The sequence below is a fragment of the Rosa rugosa genome, chromosome 6 (assembly GCF_958449725.1).
Source record: "Rosa rugosa chromosome 6, drRosRugo1.1, whole genome shotgun sequence".
NCBI classification, from domain to species: Eukaryota; Viridiplantae; Streptophyta; class Magnoliopsida; order Rosales; family Rosaceae; genus Rosa; species Rosa rugosa.
The window spans coordinates 22,505,384-22,517,834 of NC_084825.1; the positions used below are offsets into that span (position 1 = coordinate 22,505,384).

Below are 12,451 nucleotides of genomic sequence, written 5' to 3' on the forward strand. Positions count from 1 at the left end.
GAGGTGTGATAGCATTGAATTAATAAGCAATCTATTCGTTACACCATGTTTATCATCCCTGCTATACATCCCTGCTTTATATGTTCTCCTCTGTTTCATACAAAATTCAAATCACCAGACACATGATAACTTGAATATATAGCTTGCGCCTGTCATCTATCATATATAGTGCAAACCAACGAGAAATGTTTATGGTGCACCAAAATTACTGCAGTAGTAGTTTTACTGTAGCAAATTGAAAAGAAAACAAAATCACGGGATTCTTAATGACAGAACTTTGCTTAAATTCTTCAATAAGGTTCAATTTAAGTTCAGAAATGTTTCTTTTATATTCTAAAGATTTGGTTAGAGTTTACATTTTGAATTTTGCAGGAGAAAATTAGGCAGAAAATATGGTGCTGTTGAAATCAGAGTAGGGTGACTCAAGAAGGTTTTGGTGGGTGATGCAGAAACCTGTTTGATATAATCCATCTTAAGATGTCTCTTTAAGAATAGGCTCTCCATTGGATTTTCAGAATCAGAAATATGCAAACAATGGTATATACTCTCACTTTGGTTATTTCTACTTTGAATAAATACATGACTCCATGAAGTGTTAAATTAACATCTGAATCAATCCTTAGGAGTTTTACATAATGTCATAATCAAAGATATGTTGGACTCACCAAATAGTGAAAGTGGGTTCATCCGTGGCTCTATGTTGGACTCTCCCACAACAAATCATTTTGGCGGCTAAGGCCTTAGGCAGATCATATGCTCTCTAGGCATCCCGGTTCCAGTCAGTACATCCCTTACTACACGTAATTCAGCTACAACATTCCCAATCTCCATTCGCGCTTTGGGCAGATGCACCGAACAAGCAACTCCTATCCTAGCAATGGAAATAAGGCACTCTTCAACTCTTTGTGCTTCATCATTCCGGACATCATTCCTATTGCTTGCAGTATTTGTACTAGTGCTGCTTTCCTTTTCTTGAAGAAGCACCGGATCACATATTTCTTTCACACGTTCAGGCAAAGCCATCAGAACAAAATTGTGCAAGTTCTTGTCATCTCTAAACATGTCGTCTGTTGGCCTCTTACCAGTAAGCATCTCCAGTAACAGGATTCCATAGCTATATACATCCCCATGTGTTGAGACCGCACTTCCCATGCCATACTCTATAAATTATTTGCAAGAAAGCTTATGGATCATTATAGTTTGTATAGTAAAAACATACATTTCCTTGTAAATCAGGAAGAATTTGAAGCATCGGTCAATATAGTATTACCTGGGGCAATATAGCCAATGGTACCCCTTATCGAATTGGAAGGGTACTGTACTGAAGGAACTGGACAAGAAGTATCTGGGAGGTAGGTTGCTAAACCAAAATCACAAACGCAGGCAGTCATGTCATTTTCTAGGAGAACATTACTCGGCTTCAAATCACAATGAACTATTGGGACGTGAAAGCGATTGTGCAAGTAATCCAGAGCAGTAGCTACATCAATGGCAATCTTTACCCTTTGAAGAAGATTTAAATGCAGCTGCACAATGGGGCTTCCAACCACTCTTTGAGCTGAATAGTGTAACCATTCATCTAGATTTCCATCCAACATGAACTCAAAAACCAAAGCTTTGAATTCGTTCCCTTGAAAATCAATACTTGAGCAAGCAGTCACTAGTCTGACAAGATTCCGGTGCCTTATGCTTTTCAACACTTCACATTCAGATATGAAACTTCTAGAAGCTCTTGAACTCTGAAGATTGAGTACTTTCACAGCAACAATTCTTTCTTCATGTTGATCAAGAACTCCCCAGTATACAGAACCAGAGCTACCGGAACCAATCAAATTCCGAGAAGAAAAGCCTTCAGTTGCTTTCAGGAGATCGCCGTATGACAATTTTAAGAAGGAAACATCCAATGATGATACTGAAGCTGACTTAACTCCAGAGTTTCTTGATCCATAGAGGAGCACAAAGTACACTGACCAAATAATGGCCCCAGAAGAAATTGTGATAATAGCCAGCCTATACAATAATGCTTTATCTGTCTTAGGCAAGTACCTACATTTAGACAATCTTAACTGAGGTACACCTCCACAAAGTCGTCTGTTTCCCAGGAGAGAAACTGCGCTTGTATTCCCGAAAACTCCTTGTATGGGTACTTCACCTCGAAAATCATTAAATGAGAGGTTCAAATTCTGCAAGAAGGGGAAACTCTGCAAATAATCAGGGATTGTTCCAGAGAAGGAGTTATGAGAGAGGTCAAGATCTTGAATCCCTCTCAAGGAACTCAAAGATTGAGGAATTTTCCCATGCAACAAGTTTCCATTGAGGTGCAAACTTGTTAAACCTGTGCATGCCCCTAAACTACCTGGGACATCTCCAGATAATCTATTTTCAGCAAGATTCAAGGAAGCAAGTTTAGACAAAAAACCTACTTCAATGGGAATATAACCACTAAAATGGTTACTGGATAAATCCAAAACTTGTGACAGGGATGGTAAACGGATGACTTCTATTGGAATAGGACCACTAAGATTATTTTGAGAAAGAACCAAAGCTAACAAATTCCTGCACTGACCAAGACTTTGTGGTATGCCACCTTGCAAGTTGTTTGACTTGAGAACTAAGCTACTTAACAAAGTTAAGTTTCCCAGACAAGATGGGATAGTACCTGATAGCTGATTATAACTTAAAAACAGATTGTACAATCTACTTATCTTACATACTGAATTTGGTATGGTGCCTGTCAATAGGTTTGCCTCGAAGCTTAGTACTCCCAAGTTGAGGAGATTTCCGATCCCAATGGGAATGCTTCCGCTTAGCTGATTCCTTCCTAAGCTCATTACCTTGAGCTTTGTTGAGAGATTGCTGATAGATTCAGGAAGCACTCCTTGAAAGTTATTCCCAGTAATATCCAGAAGTTCTAAACTGGTACAATTAACCAGAGAAGAGAGAAATTCCAAGTCATCATCCTCATTTCCAAGATTATTATAATCAATTTCCAACCGAACCAGATTGGACAGTCTTGCCAGACTAGGGACTTTTCCGGTAAAACTATTATCAGAGATCCCAAATAGTGAAAGGTTGGATGCGTTTGAGATCGTAGATGGAATTGGTCCGCTGAATCTGTTCATTTGGAACTGAAAGATTTGAAGGTTTGGAAATATTGTGTAGCCCAACCCTGAAGGAAGAGTTCCATGAAATTGGTTTCCAATCACAGAAATGTATTGAATTGAAGAAAGGTTGTATATGGAGGGAGGGATGGTACCAGTCAATAGGTTTGTACCCAATGCAAGATATCTTAAGCTTTTCAATTTCCCAAGGCGGCTATTCATGAGGCCACCTTGCAGATTATTTTCTTCCATAGAAAGAATCTTAAGAGAAGAAAGATTCCCAAAGGAAGAGGGAATTTCCCCTACTAAATTGTTCCCGCGCAAAGTAAGTTCTTGAAGCTTCAACAATGAGCCAAGTTCTATTGGAATTTCGCCAGTGAGACTGTTATTAGCCAAAACAAGATATTGGAGGTTAGAACAATGTGATATATTGATGGGGATATAACCTTTGAAGAAGTTGTCCCCGAGGTGTAGTACTTGCAGCCGGGACAATCGACCAACTTCGTGAGGGATGGTACCAGTCAATCTATTTTCTTCCACAGAAAGAAACTGAAGGGAAGAAAGATTTCCAAAAGAAGGTGGAATTTCCCCAGCTAAATTGTTCCTACGGAAAGTAAGTATTTGAAGCTTGACCAATGAGCCAAGTTCCATTGGAAGTTTCCCACTAAGAGTGTTATTAGCCAAGACAAGACGTTGGAGATTAAAACAATGAGATATATTGATGGGGATATCACCTCTGAACAAGTTGTCCCCGAGGTGTAGTACTTGCAGCCGGGACAATCGACCAACTTCTTGAGGGATGGTGCCGTGGAAGCTATTGTTTTGGAGATTTAATGTCCTGAGAAAGCTCAAGTTTCCGATGTGTGAAGATAGGGTACCCTCCAGCTGGCTGGATTGGAGGTCCAGAACCGTGACTCTCGGGTGTCTTCGGCCGCAAGTAATCCCTCGCCACTCATCACATAAGTTGGAGGAATCATTCCAGGAGCTAAGGATGCCCAGAGGATCATAGACTGCAGATTTAAGGGCAAGCAAGGACAGTCTTTCCACCTCATTTCCTCTCAGATTTGAAGAGGCCAAAGTGATGATCATCAGGGGAAACAGTTGCATGAATACTGACCAAATCCTCACACCCATGCATGAGATTCCCATCTAGGCCACAAAGTATAGCTCAGTTTTTGAATTTGGGAGGCAAAGTTCTAAATGAAAAAGTCTGGCAAGGTTTCTCAAGTTTCTGTGAAGACTGAACAGAGTAAAAAAAAAAGTTGGATGGAATGAGCGCTACTAAAAAATGGTCAACCTTACCAGAAACAAAGTCATCCGTGGAAAAGTGGCACTAATTTTTTGACTCATTCCACGCTTCACTCTCAATCCGCACCATTTTTCTTTCCTCCTTTGAATTTTTAAACATATGCAGTCGGCTCCCTAAACCGTAAATCAGCTAACGGAACCTGTCCTTAAACAATTTATTATTATTATTATTATTAAATTGACAAGGGGACTAGTATAAAATCATTGAGATTCAATTTTGTTTTCAGTATCTGTATGCTTCCAAAGGGTGGTTTTATATAGTGACAGCTGGAGAAGACAGGGCAAGTTTGGTAACACACCATTGCCATAGCATTTGCAAAACTCCAGTTATCTTGTCAACTTCTTTCTTTTTAACAATAGAGAAGAGACAAAATAAGGTCTTCATGGACAGCGACAGAGCCAGGAATTAAAATCCGGCTAGGCTTGGACTCAAAATAATTTTTCTTTTTTGGTGAGATTCGATAATATGAGGCAATAAATCTTCCTATAAAATTGCCATTTTGAATTTGACAGGTTTTGATTGCTAATATGGAAGTTAGCCTATAGTGCACACTCTACCATAGACTGTTTCGCAACATTGAAGCTGAGGAAGATTGTGGAATGATGTCTATGATATAGAATTGCCAGCTGATCAGGTCTGTAATACTCTTTAACTGTGCCATGTTGTAAAATGAAAAGTAAGAGAGTTTGAGAGGAGAGAAATGACGCAGAGAATAGAGAGTGTGAAGAATGAAGTGATTCTATTCATCTCACAATGAGGTTTATATAGGAGTACCTCAGGTTTACAAAAGGTAACTATTTAACGATGAGTAATCTGATTACAATCAATCAATCGCTAATTATATTATGTTAATCACCAATCAATCTTAATTGGCGTATATCACGCAACACTAATTGTTATTACATGAATAGCCACATTAATATTTACAACACTCCCCCTTAGATATTCCATGTCAATAGTGTTGCCCCTGCTATGCGCTTCTAAGTTGCCTCGTCAAAAACCTTGCCAAGCACTACTACAAAAATCGAAACACACAACACTCATCACACAACGGAACAGAAATCCGCTGTTGTGTGTTAACACAAACTCTGTCAGACAACGGTACAATTCTGTTTCTGTTGTGTGAATGTAAGCAAATTGAAAAAAAAAAAAATTAGGAAGATATCACACAACTGAGTTAAGACGTTTCTGTTGTGTAAATGGGAAGCTGATTTCCCTCCATTCTGAGCTCATGATTCCCTCTCAGAACAAGCTCACCAACATGGAATTTGAACTCTACACACAACAGTTTTTTCTTATTCGTTGTGTGATTGAATGTTGTATGAAGTTCGAAAAATCCTACTAGGTGTACCTTGTGCAAGATGCACAAATTTGTACAACAGATTGTTAAAGATCTGTTGTCTGATCATGGAACTTGGTTGCAGAGCACGGCAAAGTTTCACTCAAATCAAACATATGTAGGCATAGGCGGCAATTTTCCCTCCCCTTGTTTGTCTAAATTTTTACCTATATACATTCACACAACAGATTCTTAACCATACGTTGTCTGACAGACTTAAAAAAAAAAAAAAAAAAATCACTAGCTTACCCACGACCATGTTTCAATAAACTTCTCTGTCTTCCCCGACTCTCTCTCTCTTGTCCTCTCTCTCAATACTCCCTTATCTCTCACTCTATCCTTTCCCTCACACCTTCGCCACCTTCCTCTCCAGGAAGATGTCGTCGCTAGCCAAGCCTTCTCTCACCGCCTCCTCCACTCCTAGGTCCGCCTACCCCAACTTCCTTGCTTCTATTCTTTATCTCCTGAAATCCAAATCCTCTTTAGCGATGGAGGAGATAGAGTGCCCTAGATCCACTTTCTCTCTCCTCCTCCCCTCCAAATCCAAAGAGATGCAGAAGACTCTTCAGTTTCTCCGATTCTATAGAAAGAAAGAAAACAAAACCTCTCTCGACCAGCTCTCAACCCTCTCAGTCATCTTCTTCACCACTTTCTCTTCTGCTTCTTATACAAAATGAAATTCCTGTGCCCTCCTCACTTCTAATCCAAACCACTAATTCAATCCCTCAATTTTCCCCATTTTCCTCTCAATTTTTCGAAATCCATACCAAATTTTTCCTCAATTGAAAAAATCGGATTGCGAATTGAACATTCTAGGGTTCCAAGTAATCGAGCAGCAGTGAGATGAGCAACAACCCGGAGAGTTTAAATTTTCGATTCTTCTAGCGTTGAGACGGGTTGAGTCTAGCCATCCGCGACTCGACTTGTTTGGGGAATCTCGAGCCTCTGGTCGTCTTCGTCGAAGATCACGATGTGCAGCAACAGATTCATTTCGTGTCGGTCGTCGTCCAGGCTCCACTAGTTTGGGCTGAACGACAAGGCGTCGCCGGTGAAGGACGGCGGGAACGAGGCCTACGAGAGCATTTTGATGCCGAATCTGGATCAGCAAGGCCACCTCCAGAAGGTATGTACTAGCTTATCTCTTCCTTCTTTTTCGAAGTATGGTGCTTTTTTGGTCAAGTTTTAATTGATGTGTTCATTTTGGATTTTGTGTTGTGATTAATGGAATTGAGAGGAAATGATACTGAAGATGTGTTTTAGTTAATCTAGAATTCACCTTCAGTCTTGCGCTTCCCTCATCAAGCTTCGTCACTCTTCCTCTTCTGGGCACTCACTCTTTTTCTTTAATGTCGTGTTTAATTGCCAATAATTGCAGGAAAAGAAAAAAGTCTAGACTTAAAATTTTAATTTGATTTCAGTGTTGCTATAGAGAAGCAGAGCTTGATGCCTGGAAAGCATTCAATAGATGGTGTTGTCTCTTCATTTTTGTCCTCTGTTTAGTTTATATATGAGTATCTGGAGCAGTCGTAGTTTCATTAACCAAAAAGCTGATCATATATGCATTATCAGAACTCATTGCAGTTACTTGAATTGAGATTGTATCTGAATACTTAATGAGCTTTTGTTCTATTGGTCAAGGACATGTTGAAAACTCAACGAAATCACAGGGCTCTTCTCCTTGCAATGGTTCTTTTTTTGCTTGGTCTGAGCTTCTTTGAATCTGAAATAAGTCTTAAGGCCTTGTGCTGCCATTTAAAACTTATATGGGCTTCTATAGGCTTATTTGGATCTTAAATAAGTTTGAATCTGTAGCTCAAGGATTAAAGTGGTATGTTTTTTCTATTGGGTTTACATCAAGCTTCTTCTTTGTCCATTACAATATGTGTGCATAGAAACTACACGTAGGATAATATCTTAATGCGTGAGCTCGTTTGTTTTCCTTCCTCTGTTTTGTTGGAAGTGCATGTCCAGCTTGTGTCAATTCCTGACATGTTGCTATATGTGCAGATATCTCCTAGGTCAAGAAGCTATGCAACTGGTATATCAAATGGTAATTTTCTGTTGGAGATGTTCCTTTTCAACTCAGAGAAATTTCTTTAGGTAATGGATTGTGGCATCTCGTGAGGTGGTATATAGACATTTTGTGTTCCTATTTGATTTCAAGGATTTCATTCTTTTAGTGTTGTGTTTGTGTTTGTGTTCCTGTTGAGTTCATCATTCAGCTCTCTAATAAATGATTGTATGCCATGGCCTTAGCTTCTTTTTTTGCAAGTGCAGCTGCCAAATATGTAGATGAGACTAATGACCTGTTTGTCTTAGTAGCTCCTCAGAATGCTGTAGAGAATTGTCTTAGTAGTATTATTTCAAATGGCTAATTACTTTTCAATCTTGTTATTTCAGCATCCTTGAAGTCCAAGGTGCAGAGGAATAAAATGAAAACTGCTGGTCAAGATAGTGATATACAGATGTCTTATCCATGCAACTTAAGGGATCAAGACAATATCTACATCGGTATGTATTTTTGTCTCTTCATGTGTATATGATTCTGTTGTGCTTCTTTTGTCATGAAACATGGACCTAGACATGCTTTTGAAATAGGGTTATAGATTGTTTTTTTTTTGTTGTGTGCCTTCCCTTCTGGTATTGGATGTGTGATATATATGAAAGACTGCTAAATATCAGGCTCTTATTCTCTCGAAGTTTAGTAGTTTAGTCTATTAGTTGGGTAGTGAAATTGTTCTAGTTGCTAATGTTGGGTAAAACTATGAGTTTAATTGATGCCCTTGTGTTGTTGTCCTACTGGATTGGTATGAGTAGTTAAACCTGAGATTACTAGCCAAAGTCTCCATGCTCACATGTTTTTACTGTTAAGCAATATATTTACTAGCCAAATATATTTAATTTTAAGCAACTGGATACATAGTGATGCATTCACTTTGAGGAGCAGCAACAGCTCTTATAGGAGAGTTAGTTTGACCTTTCATAAAGCTGTGAACTAACCCCCCTCCCCTCTTCTCCTTTCCTTTGTGGCCCTTAAAATTTTGTATTTGATTTCTATTTATCAGTGTATTTCACCTGTTTTATTTTATTTTTTTATTTTATTCCTTGGATTCTAGAGTTTGAATCTCAAATTATTGAAATAACTATTTGAATCTTGGCTTGTTGCAGGGATATCAAACTAGACAACATTTACAAGTGATGTTGTCTTCGACATGTAAATTAAACTGATGTTTGGTAAATAATCTATGTTAAGTTCTGGATAAAGATATATTATTGATCTCCCCTAACTAGGTGTTATAGTTTTACAGCTAGCTTATGGTTGATGGAGTCACTAATGGTCTGTTTAAAATATTAAAGGCTCATTAGTATATGCATATGATTGTCATTTCCTTAGTGACAGAATGAATGAAACTTGTTGGAGTCTATTGGCCTATGTATGTGATAGGAACTCTTATAAATACTCTTATGTAAAATTACTCCTTGGAGCTTATAGCTAGTGGATTTTTGGCATTTTGTTAATAAGCTGCAGTTAATGTCACGTTTTTACATGCGTCATTAATCTTTAAATGTTCAGCAGCAGATTATGTTGCCAAATTTACATAATCTTTATTGTGCTTGTATATCAATAAACAATCTCATGATGGCACTTTCCCTTTACATTGCTTTACGTCAATATTTCCCACTTTTCTGATTGGTTAGGGTATAGTTGACAAATTGACTGATTGCAATTCTAAGTTTTTGGTTAATCTGATAGTTATCTAGTCTGCCTCTTCTACCAACTCTCAAGACCTCATTACATGTTTTATTGATCTACCATTTTCTGGGTTTCATCTTTTGCAAGTGTGCTGCCAAAGTATTTCAGCTCAGAATGGTCAGTGGCCAAATTTCACTTGCAGGAAGGTCTGCAACATATTGTTGCCTTTGGCAAGCGGAAGAATACCATCATGATCATTGGCATGGATGGAAGGTACCCAAAATTGCTTCCTGTTTTCCTCACTTTTGTTCATGTCTTGATTCGTGATTTCAATTTTGTAACAAGAATACAGTGAATCAATTGAAATTTATTGCAATGCTTATAAAATTGTATATGGTGAATCAATTGAAGTTTGTTTGATGTATCAAAATGGCTTATTCCATGTCATTTTGGCATCTTATAGCAGAAAATGATGCAAAAAATGAAGATGCTGATATTGAGGGGCTCATCAAAGCAGTTGCAGATCAGGTCGCCAAGTAGTTGTCAGTGGAACAGCAGTTGGAATGATATCTAGGAATAATTTTATCAGCTTTTGATTCAAGTGTACGCAGCTAGGAATGATTTCTTGTTTGGTACATTATCTAGTTACTTGAATGTATGGATGTTTGAAAAATGGTAATGGAATGATATGAATTAGAGTATTGTTTTTGTGGTAATTACTACCCAATTTGATTACAATATTCACACCACAGCTAACCAAATAGAGTAGTTGTGTGAACTAACAACCAACAACAAAAGAAAACAAAGTTCTGTTGTGTGAGATTCATAACACACAACAGAAATGAAATCATATCTGTTGTCTGAGTAATCAACAAACAAGGGAGATAATTTCACTTCAGTTGAGTGTTATTAATATCAGACAACAAAGGATGAGTAATATCTGTTGTGTGTTACATATCTTAGACAACAAAGAATGAGTAATATCTGTTGTGTGTTATGAATCTCACACAACGGTGAATTCCTTCTTCTGTTGTCTGAATGTACCGACACATCCCCGTGCATGCCATGCTAGGCACATGCCTGCGCAGAATTCACACAAAGGAAACAGATATTCTGTTGAGCAAAGTATTGTCACACAACGGTGAAATCACCGTTGTCTGATTTTTCAATCACACAACACTCGTTTAGACCACAGTGAGGCTGGTCATCACACAACTACAAATACCCGTCGTCTGATTAACTTATTGTAGTAGTGAAGTAATAAAAACCCTGTGGGAAAAAAAACAACCTTGGTCGAAGGAGAAAAAGAGCACAACGCGCTTGAGTAGCAGTATCACAGCTTCAGAGGTAGGTGAAGTCTTCTTATCAACACCATAGGTTGGTAGTATGTACGTCTATGAGAGGGATGCATTAGAGTTGCTATACCAAAACCTTGCCCGGTAAACCCAGTGGGAGAAACCCGTGGTCGAAGGGAAAAGATGAGCAAATGCATATATGCCAAATCAAAGCATCTTCAGGATGCAATAAGTAGGGGTGACCATGCCAAAGATGTGTCTCGTCAAAACCTTGCCAGGTAACAAAACCTTGCCAGGTAACAAAACCCAGTGGGACAAAATAACCCTGGACGAAGGATAAAAAGAGTACACGATGGTCAAGTGTGTATGCTTCGGGATACTCCCCCTGATTTCGACTCCCCCTGAAAATTACATGTTAGGTAATTCAGATAATTTACGTAGACCAATACCTTGTACATGCTTCTGGAATGTAGACTTTGGTACGTAGTGACTTGGTAAAAAGGTCTGCACGATTGTCTTCAGATCGAATCTGCTTGACTTCAATCTTCTGATGCTCCTGTTGTTGCTGATTGAAGAAGAACTTCGGTGCAATATGTTTGGTGTTGTCTCCTTTGATGAAACTCATCTTCATTTGCCCAATGCAAGCAGCATTATCCTCGTGGATAGTGGTTGGTTCATCAGCGGTGGAATACAGTCCACATGTGCTTCGAACATGCTTTGTGATGGCTCTCAACCATATGTATTCACGTACTGCTTCGTGAAGAGCTAGAATCTCAGCATGATTCGAAGAGGTAGCAACAAGGGTCTATTTCGTAGACCTCCAAGAAATTAGTATTCCCAATGGTAAAGACATAACCAGTTTGGGAACGCGCCTTGTGCGGGTCTGATAGATAGTCTATATTAGCATATCCAACAAGGCAAGCATCATTCTGAGGATCAAAGGGGGTTTGATCCATTCCTTGATGCTTAGGGATAGAATAAGCTCATATCCGCCGTACCTCTAAGGTAGCGAAAAATGTCTTTTATGCCATTCCAGTGGCGGCGTGTTGGCGCAAAACTATATCTAGCTAACAAGTTCACAATAATGAGATGTCCTATCTAGGGCATTAAGCCAAGTACAATAATACGCCTATTGCACTTAGATATGGGACTTCTGGCACCAATATCTCTTTGTTATCATCTGCAGGACGATACGGTTCTTTCTAGACTTCGGACGACCATGGGTGTGCTTGCTTTTATCCTCATTAAAGCATCTTAACATCTTCAGGATGTAATTTGGTTGATGGACCAAAATTTCATCTGCACTGTGCTCGGGCTCCAGGTCAAGACAATAATTTGTTCTCCCAAGGCCTTTCATCTCAAATTCCAACTTCAGGTGCTTTGCGGTTTCCTTGATCTCTTCAAGAGTATCAACCAAATTCATGTCATTGACATAGACCACCACAATTCCAAACTAGGAACTTGCTTCCTTAATAAACACGCATGGGCATAGTTTATTATTCACATATCCCATCCCTATTAAATATTCACTTAGACAGTTATACCACCTCCGTCTGGATTGTTTCAATCCATAAAGTGAACGCTTCAAAACTAATGAAGAGCGTGTTCTGTGGTCTAGAACTATTTGCATCGGGTATATTAAGTCCTTCGGGAACTTTTATGTATATCTCTGTATCGTGATCCCCATAGAGATAAGCTGTGACCACATTCATA

General features: G+C 38.8%; 1 protein-coding gene across 1 annotated transcript; it reads right to left on the reverse strand.

Moving 5' to 3' along the window:
• Nucleotides 1–635: 635 nt before the first annotated feature.
• Nucleotides 636–4,250, reverse strand: LOC133716403 (probable LRR receptor-like serine/threonine-protein kinase At3g47570). Its single transcript, XM_062143115.1, has 2 exons — nt 1,271–4,250; nt 636–1,160 (listed from the first exon to the last, which is right to left on the reverse strand). Exons 1-2 carry the CDS (start codon nt 4,248–4,250, stop codon nt 733–735), a joined length of 3,408 nt encoding a protein of 1,135 aa, XP_061999099.1. The 3' UTR covers nt 636–732.
• Between the last annotated feature and the right edge of the window lie 8,201 nt (nt 4,251–12,451).